Raw genomic sequence first — 12815 nt, 5'->3', positions numbered from 1 at the left:
TTGTTTCGATACCAACATTTTTATTCGGTTTCGATACCATAAAAAAGTATTTCGATACTCGATACCATTCGATACCACACAAAAAGAAAAAGCCGCGTGCATTCCGCATTTTATGCAACGTCCGGCACATAATATAACAGTCCTATCCTATTTTTTGGGGGACAAGGTGACTAAAAATAAAAATGGTGAATCGCGCAGTTTTTCTTTTCTTTTTTTTCTTTTACAGTGTTCACCGCATAAGAGAGATTTCTTTTTTATATTTTGGACTTTTCGGACGTGGCGATATGTAATATTTTATTTATTTATTTTTTATATATTTTATATGTAAAATTAGAAAAGGGGGTGATTTATACAATTTTGGTGTATTTTTGTAAATCTTTTTTTTTTTTTTTTTAGTTTATTTAATAACTATTTCCCCTCTTAGGGGTAGAACCTGGGATCTTTTAATCCCTTGTCCTATTCACCCTGATAGAGCTCTATTAGGGTGAACAGGACTTCACACTCTCCCTGCTGCCCTGTGCATAGGGATTGACCGATATTGATTTATTTTTTTTAGAGCCGATACCGATAATCTGCGAACTTTCAGGCCGATAGATGATAATTTGTGCATTTTCATTTTTGAAAAAACAAAAAATTCCTGCACAAATCTGCTGAACATAAACATGTTTATTGTTAACGTGTAGCTTTTTTTTTGTAAATCTTTCTTTTTCATTTATACTTAATATTTTTTTTACCTTTTTTTTTTTTTAAACTAACTTTTAGCCCCCTTAGGGACTAGAACCCTTGTCCTATTCACCCTGATAGATCTTTACTAGGGTGAATAGGACTTCACACTCTCCCTGCTGCCCTGTGCTTTGTGCACAGGGCAGCAGGGAGCTGACTATGGCAGCCAGGGCTTCAGTAGCGTACTGGCTGCCATGGTAACTGATCGGAGCCCCAGGTAGTGTCCTGGCTGCCATGGTAACCGATCGGAGCCCCAGGCTTACACTGCTGGGGCTCTGATCAGAAACTGCCACTGCCACCAATGAGGAGGAGGGGACCCTGTGGCCACTGCCACCAATCATTAATACTGGGGGGCGCACTGCGCCACCAATGTTTTTAATACTGGGGTTGAGTGGGGGGGGGGGGTGCGCACTGTGCCACGAATGAAGATAACTCGCCTATTAATTCATATACAGGAGGCGGGTGCTGGCTGCAGAATCATATAGCCGCACCTGACCTCTATGAGCGGTAGCTGCGATCCGCGGCAGTTAACACCTTAGGTGCGGCAGGGGTTAACTGCCGCGGATGGCAGCTACTTGTCATAGAGGTCGGGTGCGGCTATATGCTGCTGAGGGAACACAGATCGCGCTGGCAGCAGCTCGATCCTTGTTTCAGATTCGTTATCGGCATATCTGCAAAATAGATGCCAATACCGATAACTTTGAAAATCCTGAATATCGGCCGATAATATCGGTAAAACCGATAATCGGTCTATCCCTAGTGCATAGTGCACACAGCAGCAGGGAGCTGACCATGGCAGCCAGGGCTTCAGGATTACACTACTGGGGCTCCGATCAGAAGCTGCCATTGCCATCAACGATTTTAATACTGTGGAGGGGGCTGGTGCACTGCACCACCAATGATTATTAACGTTTAATATGCAAATACAGCCGGCGGCAGAAACACATTGCCGGCACCCGACCTCTGACAGGGCGCTGCGATCAGAGGCAGGGTGCCGGCAATGTGTTTCTGCCGCTTGTATTTGTAGTGTATTAAACGTTGGTTATCATTGGTGGCGCAGTATTCACAGCCTCTCCCCTCCTCCGCCCCACTGCGCTCTCATTGGTGGCAGCGGCAGCAGCACAGGGGGAGGGAGAGACTGCTTCCTTCTCCCCTGTGCTGCTGAGGGAACATGGCTGCGCTGACAGCAGCGCGCTCATGTTCTCTGATACTGGGCTGTGCAGTAGCACAGCCTACTATCGATAAAAGGCAAATCCTGGTATCGTATCGATACCGGGACAAAAGTATCGACTGGGTATCGAAAGTTTGATACCCGAAACAACCCTACCCATGGCTTACAGCTACTGTAAAAAGGACAAAATATAATATAAAAAATGCAAATCTGAGGGGTCAGCTGTAGCGTTTGAAGATTACGAAGGGCTTAATAAAATCAGTAAAAAGGAGATAAAATTTGCAAAAATACAAAAATTGATTAAAATGGAAAATTTGCCCAAAAATACCTGTTTTGGCACCAATTTTATTTTTTATTATTTACAACGTTCATCTGACAGATTAGATCATGTACTATTTTTATAGAGCAGGTTGTTACGGACGCAGGGATACCTAATATGTTTACTTTTTTAAATTTATTTAAGTTTTACACAATAATATCATTTTTGAAACAAAAAAAATCATTTTAGTGTCTCCATAGTCTGAGAGCCATAGTTTTTTTTATTTTTTGGGCGATTGTTTTAGTTAGGGTCTCATTTTTTGCAGGATGAGATAACTGTTTCAATGGTATGATTTTGGAGTACATACGACTTTTTTGATCACTTTTATTACCTTTTTTTGGAAGTAAGGTGACAAAATTATGGCTTTTTTTTTACACCATTTTTATTTTTACGTTGTTCACCTGAGGGGTTAGATCATGTGATATTTTTATAGAGCAGGTTCTTACCGACACGGCAATACCTAATATGTGTGCCTTTTTTTATTTATTAAGGTTTTACACAATAATATCATTTTTTAAACCAAAAAAACTTGTTTTAGTATCTCCATAGTCTGAGAGCCATATTTTTTATTTTTTTTTGGGCCATTGTCTCATGTAGGGGCTCATTTTTTGCGGGATGAGACGATGGTTTGAATGGTACTATTTTGCCGTACATACGACTTTTTTGATCACTTTTATTACCTTTTTTTGGAAGTAAGGTGAGCAAAATTTCAATTTCATAATAGTTTTTATTTTTTATGGCGTTCACCGTGCGGGGAATATAACATGACCGTTTTATTGATCGGGTCGTTACGGACGCGGTGATATATAACATGTGTAGGGAATTTTATTTTTTTAATTTTTAATCAGGGATAAATGTGTTTTGGTTTTTTTTACATTTTTTTCACTTTTTTTAATTTTATTTTTTTACCCAGACCCACTTGGTTCTTGAAGATCCAGTGGGTCTGATGTCTGTATAATACAGTACAGTACACTATATAGTGTACTGCACTGTATTTCACTCACACTTTGTCTGAACAGATCTCTGCCTTTAGCACAGATCTGTTCAGCACCATGGACAGCAGGATGCCTGAGAAGGCGTCCTGTTGCCATGGGAACCTTCCCTGTCTGCCACAACTGAGCAGACGGGGAAGGGGAGGGAGGAGGGCTCCCTCTGTCACCCCATCCTGTCTGGGGGCTGCAAAGGCACAGCAGCCCCCCGATGGGAGAGGGAGGGAGCTCCCTCCCTCTTCCATACCGCGGTCCCTACGGACCGCGGCATGGAAGGGGTTAAAACGGCGGACATCTGCATAGATGTCAGCCGTTTGAATCGGAGTGTCAGCAATGAGCTGACACTCTGATTCAACCGCTTGGCCATCCTGAAAATAAACTGGGGGCGGGCGGAAGATCGCGCACCCGCCCCCCACACTGCCGCACGCCTCCCGCACTGCCCGCAATCCTCCCCCCCCCTCCCCCGCTGCGCCCGCAGGCACAAAAACACAGAGGGCTGCAGGGGGGGGGGGTTTAATTTTCAAAAATATGGGCACTTTGAGGTTTCTGATCCCTGCGGTCACGGACCGCAGGGATCAGAAACTTGCACAAGCGCTAAAAACCGCAGGTCTGAATTGACCTGCGGTTTGTAGCGATTGGCAATGCGGGGGGGTCACAGGGACCCCCCCTAGGCATTGTCACAGGGTGCCTGCTGAATGATTTCAACAGGCACCCTGTTCCGATCACTGCCGGCCGTGCGGCAGTGATCAAAACTACACAGGACTTACCGGTACGTCCTGGGTCCTTTAAGGACTCGGGAAACAGGGCGTTACGGTACATCCTAAGTCCTTAAGGGGTTAAAGCTGTTATTCCATTATCGATGTAAAAAAAAAAAATGAAAATGAAACATCATATAGTACATGGCAATCCCTTTCTAACAATTTTAAAACCAGCCCTGTACCTCACATGGAACCAGAGATTGTCCCATTCATTGCTCCAGTTGTTCTGCTTGATTCTTTTTCAGTCCTGCAGCTCAGGGGCGTGTACTTTTAGTTGTAGCTATACTAAATTTAATTATATTCACTTACAAAAGTTTGAAAACTTTAGAATGTATTTTGTGGCACAACAACTTTATGGTTGAGCACCAGGAAGAACCTATCAATGAAAGGTACACATTATGGTAGTTGCTTTAGAACTGAAGAACTGGAAGCCGTGTTTATTGAGTTGCCAATTTTCATCATGATTTACCGTTCTTGCATGGCCGTCTTTACACTGAAATAAATGGGAGTTAGTCTGTGCTGTCGCACACCAATCTTATGGCAGATTCCAAACAATGACTTATCAAGAGTCTGACAGGGTTCTTTTGTGGTTTCTGTTTGACAGGGGGTCTGAAGGCAGATGTGAACATACCCTTACCAAAATCCTCATAGGTCATTGCAATTGATTTTCTACAATGTCTATATATCTGGTGCTTATTTGATTCTGTATATTGTACATGCATACTTTACATCATCTTGTGTTCTAGGACACAAGTGATGATACAGTATATCCATATACAAATAATATTTGGACACGAGAAGTGGGGCATTTTGTACAGACTTTATTTATACATTAAAACAAATTAATACAGACATCTATATATCGATGAAACCCATTGATTGCCGTGCACCTCTAGTGGTGACCTACAACCCACAACTAGAGGTACTAAGAAAAAATGCATAAAAAACTGCACAATACTCTACTCAAAGATGACCATCTCAGGACAATTTTCCCAGACCCTTCAATGATTTCCTTCAGACAACTTCCGAATTTAAGAAATCTGATAATCAGGTGTTCACTACCATCCAATATACTTTTCCCTGCAAAACCTGTTCATAACATGAAATTCACTCATCTCTAGTTAGGGACAGCCACTGCAGACAACATGATGACATGTGTTTTTTTTTTTTTTTGGGGGGGGGGGGGTTTAGGCTCTGTTGACATCATGTATAAGTTAGGGTGCATTCACAGGACCGTATGTATTTTGCGGTCCTCAAAAAATACGGATGGCGTCTGTGTGATGCAAGAAAATTTTGACTAGAACCTTCAGAATCACAGGTGCATATCCATGAAGCAAACATAATTACAAAAAACAAAATGGCTGCACACCGTTATATATACAAACAATAGAGCTAAGAAATGGGGGTCATTCTAGATAAAAGTGGTACAATACCCACTATAAATGAGTAATGGAAGCTTTTAGCGCACATACGTGTCGGACCCATCTACCAGGCGTCAAGGTGGCTTCCGCAGATGGGTCCCTATCACTAAATATACTGCCTCACTTTGGACTTACTTAAGCCTACAATATTTAGGGCAGTGTAGGAACCAGCTACATACGTACTCTGCTCAGATAACTCCTCTATGGATTCTCATAACCTCATAGTGCTGATGTTGGAGGTATAATATTTAATATACAAAACGTTTGCCTTTTAGTCCTCCGCACTTGTAGTTACTACGTCATTGCTTCTAAATCCCTGTACTGACTTTTGCTGTGGATTTCCATTTCCAGGTTGTTGAACAGGGTATGTTTGTAAAGCACTGCAAAGTCGAAGTTTACCTAACCGAATTAAAGCTATGCGAGAATGGCAATATGAACAATGTGGTAACAAGAAGATTTAGTAAAGCTGACACAATAGGTATGGCCTTTGTTTTTTTGCTTGATCCTAATTGGCAGTTTAATTTTAAGTTATGTATTACTGTTTAATCCAGTGGTCGTTAAACTGTGGTTTTTTCACTGTTGGGAAACTACTATTTCCCAATAGCCGGAGAGCCAGAGGTTGGAGACCACTGATTTACTCTATTATAAACTACCTTTTGACATATTTATAGAATTATAGAACATGTCCTATTTTCTCTGTTTTGCGGATAAGAATAGGCATATTGACAATGGGTCCCGTGGAAAGTAGGTCCTGTGCAAAACGAACAAAAATACTTTAAAAATATGAAATATTTAAAAAACTATTTGCTTTGCATCACCATATTCTGACACCCATACATTTTTAGATTTCTGTCTACAGAGCTGCGTGATCTATGGTTTTATTGATGCCTTTTTGGGGTATCGATAACTCATTGCTCACTTTCTGTCCAGTTTCTTTTGAGGGGGAAGAGGTGAAGTAACCAAAAGAACAGCGAGTGTCATTTTTTCCTGTTAAGTTCCCAATACTTTTTATATTTTAATAGTTTGGACATTTTCTGAACAGTGCACTACAAATAATGTTTATTTTTTCATTGTTAATTTTTATTTAGGGTTATTCACATTGCTTATACCATAGACTGAAATAGTTTACCATTACAGTCTATGGTACAGTCTCAGCATTTCTATTAATAATGTAATCGGAACTTAGCTATGGCAGGCCTGGGCGCCATCAAAAGACCCAGGCTGCCATAGCAATCAAATGGCCTTTGCCACTAGGCGCAAAAAAAATTGTGTCGCACCTATTAGGCACAAAAAATTGTGACGTGCCAATTTGGCACAGGCCTAATCAGCCCACATAATGCAGCCTAATTAGCCAACAAACAGGCTAAATGGGAGGACAGGAGCTGCACAGTAGAAAATGAGGGGGTCGCCCCTAAATGGGGGTAAGATAATCTGGTGATAGGCAAGATTGGTTATGGAGGAGGAGTGTGAGCCCACACAGACATCCTGTAGGCAGGGGTGGTTTCTGTAGGCCAGTGATGGCTAACCTCCGGCACTCCAGCTGTGTTAAAACTACGACTCCTAGCATGTTCCATTCATTTCTATGGATTTCTGAGAACAGCCAAGCAAGTGTGCAACTTAGGAGTTGTACTGTAGTTTTATCACAGCTCTTGGCGATCACACTGTACAGCACAGAGCACACAGGGGATCATCAGCAAGCAGGGAGAGATGGCAGAGATCCGGGGGGGATAGAGCTTCTTATGTTCTACTTGCCATGCATTATATTTATGGCATTTTGCCCTAAGAGGTTAAAGACCTGATATCCGTTTTACACGTACAGTGAATGTTATGTTGGCAATGTAGATATTAGTAAGGCTACTTTTACACTTGCGTTTTTGTTTTCCAGTAATGAGATCCGACAGAGGATCTTAATACCAGGAAAAAAATGTTTCCGTTTAGTCCTCATGCATTCTGAATGGAAGGAGATCCGTTCAGGATGCATCAGGATGTCTTCCGTTCCGTCAGCATTCAGTTTTGCGAAACTGACACAAAACTGCTGTATTTAGTGACGTATCCAGATTTTCCATTTTGATTTCACTCAACCGCGTCCTAATATGCAAAACAATACTGGACTTTTGATTTCAATCAACCGCGTCCTAATATGCAAAACAATACTGGACTTGCCAACACAAGTGTGAAAGTAGCCTAAACTGTTTGTTCATAAAGCTTTTTTTTTTAGCAAATCAGCAAGCAAAGTATTTTTATCATATTAGAGTTTTAGAGCTAATGCTTCTTTAAATATCTTTGTTCCTTCGTTTAGACATGATTGAGAAGGAGATGAGAAAAATCTTCAGTATTCCAGATGAAAAAGAGACCAGACTGTGGAACAAATATATGAGCAATACATTTGAACCTCTAAATAAACCTGAAAGCACTATACAGGATGCTGGCTTATACCAAGGACAGGTAAAGTACTGGCCTGAAAGCGCTGCCACATATTCTAATAGCATGGATAGTATTTTGTTGGTAATTAAAGGAAAGGCAAAGCTACCATCTAATACCACCTTCAACCTCATTAATATGAATCAAAAAAGATTCACACATGTACAGTACAGACCAAAAGTTTGGACACACCTTCTCATTCAAAGAGTTTTCTTTATTTTCATGACTATAAAAATTGTAGATTCACACTGAAGGCATCAAAACTATGAATTAACACATGTGGAATTATATACATAACAAACAAGTGTGAAACAACTGAAAATATGTCATATTCCAGGTTCTTCAAAGTAGCCACCTTTTGCTTTGATTACTGCTTTGCACACTCTTGGCATTCTCTTGATGAGCTTCAAGAGGTAGTCCCCTGAAATGGTTTTCACTTCACAGGTGTGCCCTGTCAGGTTTAATAAGTGGGATTTCTTGCCTTATAAATGGGGTTGGGACCATCAGTTGCGTTGAGGAGAAGTCAGGTGGATACACAGCTGATAGTCCTACTGAATAGACTGTTAGAATTTGTATTATGGCAAGAAAAAATCAGCTAAGTAAAGAAAAACGAGTGGCCATCATTACTTTAAGAAATGAAGGTCAGTCAGTCAGCCGAAAAATTGGGAAAACTTTGAAAGTAAGGGCTATTTGACCATGAAGGAGAGTGATGGGGTGCTGCGCCAGATGACCTGGCCTCCACAGTCACCGGACCTGAACCCAATCGAGATAGTTTGGGGTGAGCTGGACCGCAGAGTGAAGGCAAAAGGGCCAACAAGTGCTAAGCATCTCTGGGAACTCCTTCAAGACTGTTGGAAGACCATTTCAGGGGACTACCTCTTGAAGCTCATCAAGAGAATGCCAAGAGTGTGCAAAGCAGTAATCAAAGCAAAAGGTGGCTACTTTGAAGAACCTAGAATATGACATATTTTCAGTTGTTTCACACTTGTTTGTTATGTATATAATTCCACATGTGTTAATTCATAGTTTTGATGCCTTCATAGTCATGAAAATAAAGAAAACTCTTTGAATGAGAAGGTGTGTCCAAACTTTTGGTCTGTACTGTATATTGGTGGGGATTATTGGGTTTAGCCTTTAAAATATTGTAACAGTAATTCTGTAACAATATAATGAGATCCCAAGACAACCTTGAATACCCTTAAACAGGTGTCCGACCTGTAAAAGTTTTTTGTTTTGTTTTTTAAACAAAAAACAACTCAAAATGCTTAAAGGGTTTCTTCCACCAGATTTTGAGATTTTTCACTGACTGACACTAGCGATCTGCTAGTGTCTGCACTACCTAACAGTGCTCTTGTATCACCTTTGTCTGCTGCCGTTAAGCTTAAAAACATACTTTTATTGATATGCAAATGAGCCTCTAGGTGCTATGGGGGCGTCTTTTCAGCACCTAGAGGCTCCGTCCACTCACTATTTTTGCCGCCCAGTGCGCTCCAGCCCGCCCCGCTTCTCTTGATTGATAGCCAACCTCGCTCCATCTTGAATTCCTGCACCGTGCGCTTCTGTATTCGGCGCAGGCGCAGTGACTGTGGTCCGACAGTCACTGCGCCTGCGCCGAATATAGAAGCGCAGGTGCTGGCATTCGAGATGGAGCGAGGTTGGCTGTCAATCAAGAGGAGCGCGGTGGGATGCAGAAATAGTGAGTAGACGGAGCCTCTAGGTGCTGAAAAGACGCCCCCATAGCACCTAGAGGCTCATTTGCATATCAATAAAAGTATGTTTTTAAGCTTAAAGGGAACCGGTCACCAGAATTTTGTGTATAGAGCTGAGGACATGGGTTGCTAGATTGGCGCTAGCACATCCGCAATACCCAGTCCCCATAGCTCTGTGTGCTTTTATTGTGTAAAAAGACCGATTTGATACATATGCAAATTAACCTGAGATGAGTCCTGTACGTGGGATGAGTCAGGGACAGGACTCATCTCAGGTTAATTTGCATATGTATCAAATCGGTCTTTTTACACAATAAAAGCACACAGAGCTATGGGGACTGGGTATTGCGGATGTGTTAGCGGCCATCTAGCAACCCATGTCCTCAGCTCTATACACAAAATTCCGGTGACAGGTTCCCTTTAACGGCAGCAGACAAAGGTGATACAAGAGCACTGTTAGGTAGTGCAGACACTAGCAGATCGCTTGTGTCTGTCAGCGAAAAATCTCAAAATCTGGTGGCAGAAACCCTTTCAATGCTTCTTGGGTCCCTTGCTGGTCAATGTATTGCCTGGTCCCACTTGACATGGAAATGTGACCGCTACCAGGTCACATCTGTAGCCTGTTGTTTGCATTAGTGGCAGGGGACCCGAAAGGTTGGAAGGGGAACAGCGGCGTATCAGTGTAGTGAGAATTTTGTTTTTTTATTAATTTATTTTACAAAAAAAGAATTTACTGGCCAGACAACCCCTTTAAAAAGTTGTCTGTTAACCTATTATGGCTTTCTGAGTTAACCCCTTCAAGACCCTGCAACTTTCATTTTTTGTGTTTGGTTTTTTACTTCTTGACTTCCCAGAGCCATAACTTTTGTATTTTTCTGTTCATATAGCTGTATGAGGGCTTATAGGGCTTATTTTTTGCAGGACAAATTGCACTCTCTATTTATATTGTTGAATATTGCATACGATGTAGTGGGGAGCTGGAAAGAAATACACATGGAGTGAAATTTAATTTTTTTTATAAAACGCGAATCCACTATAGTTTTATGCACTTTGTTTTTACAGCGTTCCTTATATGGTAAAACTGTTGTTACCATCATTCTGTGGGTCAGTACGATTTAAGCGATACCACACTTTTATAGTTTTTTTTTGTGTTTTAAGATTTAAAACAAAAATATAAAAACTTTGGAAAAAGTTTTTAGCATTCACTGTACAGGATAGTTATAGCATTCACTGTACAGGATAAATATTTGTATATTATAATAGTACGAGTGTTTTGGGATGCAGCGGTGAATATGATCATTGTTTTTATTATGGGAAAAGGGGGTGATTTTTATTTTTTTATTTTTAAAAGCTTTTTTTTGCACTTATATTAGATCTCCTTAAGGGACTTGAGGCTACTGCAACTAACCAGTGGCTCCCTAGATCTCAGTGTAGGGGAGCTGTGCTGTGGTCACAATTGACTATGGCATCTGAGGGATTAAATGTCTCTGATCAGCGTTTTTGCCGATCAGAGACATTAGCGCCAGGTGTTTGCTGTGGCACCCGCTAAACTACCCCAAAATGAACGAATTGGCCAGTCAAGCATTTGCACAGCTGCTCCATTCATTTCTATTGAAGTTCCAGAGATAGCTGACCACTAAACTCCTATAGAAATGAAAGGAGAGGCTGTGAGCATGCCTGACTGGACGTTCTGTTCATTTCGGAGGGCTCCATGTTCTCGTGATCATGAGGGTCTCAGTGGTAGGGCCCCCACCCAGCTAATAGTTATCTCCTATCAGTGGAGAGGGGATAACTTCACATAACCTGAAAATCCATAGAATTTTCCCTGTGTTGGTGCTGTTAGGGAAATGTACACTATTACATATTTTCTAGGAGCCCTTCCAACAAAAAGGCACTATCCAAGGTGGACACTTTAAAATTAAATTTGTTACCTTAATTATTTTTATATTGGGCCTCATGTACACGACCATATCTGTATTTCGGTCGGCAAAATTTGGACATCTTTTGTGTACATTTTTCTCACTATTAACACTAGAAATGACTATTCTTGTCCACAATACGAACAAGAATAGGACACATTCTATAATTTGTTAAAAACGACAAACTGATGTGGACAGCGGCATCCGTTTTATTTTTTTGCAGACCTATAGAAATTAATGGGTCCGTGAGCTCTCTGCAAAAAAATGCGAATTGGACACGGATGCAAAATATTGTCCCATGTAAAGGTGCCGCTGATCATCCAGTGAATGAACGATTGCTCATTCGTCAGGTAGTCGCATCTGTTATGCGGTACAAAACAGTCATCTTTTTTTTCCGCAGCACGTCGTCCTGTATAGACAAAGATGTGATTACCACAAGCAATGAATCTGTATTGGGATAAATGATCGTAGTAACGATTGTTAATTCCCATAGAAAGGGGATGCTTTCTGCATGTGAATGAGCTGGCAATGAGCAGGAACCAACCATTCCTTCCCAATGATTGCCCTGAGTATTGGGCTATGTGCATGGGCCTTGAGGGACCCAGGAGATTGTGACTGCTTGAAACTATCTATACTAACTATTCCTTGCTATTCAGTAGAAGGTGTGCTCTCCTTATTTGTCTCACTCTATCTTATCTGCTTGGTAATGGCAGATCATAAAGTGAGAGGACACATGGTCTACAAAAATACTGTAACTCTAGAGAGAACATGCTGTGAGTAGATGCCTCTCCAACAAGTACAGTGGGATGCGAAAGTTTGGGCAACCTTGTTAATCGTCATGATTTTCCTGTATAAATCGTTGGTTGTTACGATAAAAAATGTCAGTAAAATATATCATATAGGAGACACACACAGTGATATTTGAGAAGTGAAATGAAGTTTATTGGATTTACAGAAAGTGTGCTATAATTTAGGCAGGTGCATAAATTTGGGCACCACAAAAAAGAAATGAAATCAATATTTAGTAGATCCTCCTTTTGCAGAAATTACAGCCTCTTAACGCTTCCTGTAGGTTCCAATGAGAGTCTGGATTCTGGTTGAAGGTATTTTGGACCATTCCTCTTTACAAAACATCTTCAGTTCATTCAGGTTTGATGGCTTCCGAGCATTGACAGCTCTCTTTAAGTCACACCACAGATTTTCAATTATATTCAGGTCTGGGGACTGAGATGGCCATTCCAGAACGTTGTACTTGTTCCTCTGCATAAATGCCTTAGTGGATTTTGAGCAGTGTTTAGGGTCGTTGTCTTGTTGAAAGATCCAGCCCCCGGCGCAGCTTCAGCTTTGTCACTGATTCCTGGACATTGGTCTCCAGAATCTGCTGA

At 41.2% G+C, this 12815-nt stretch overlaps 1 protein-coding gene across 2 annotated transcripts in view; it reads left to right on the top strand.

Moving 5' to 3' along the window:
• Nucleotides 1-12815, top strand: part of USP15 (ubiquitin specific peptidase 15) — a 136145-nt gene that overhangs the window by 32698 nt on the left and 90632 nt on the right. For both annotated transcript variants that reach the window (XM_040410461.1, XM_040410452.1), the window contains exons 4-5: nt 5733-5859; nt 7681-7826. In XM_040410461.1, coding sequence (XP_040266395.1) covers nt 5733-5859; nt 7681-7826 — 273 coding nt within the window. The remainder of the gene's footprint in view (nt 1-5732; nt 5860-7680; nt 7827-12815) is intronic.

Source organism: Bufo bufo, chromosome 1, assembly GCF_905171765.1.
Source record: "Bufo bufo chromosome 1, aBufBuf1.1, whole genome shotgun sequence".
NCBI classification, from domain to species: Eukaryota; Metazoa; Chordata; class Amphibia; order Anura; family Bufonidae; genus Bufo; species Bufo bufo.
This window is presented reverse-complemented; position numbering and strand designations above follow the sequence as displayed.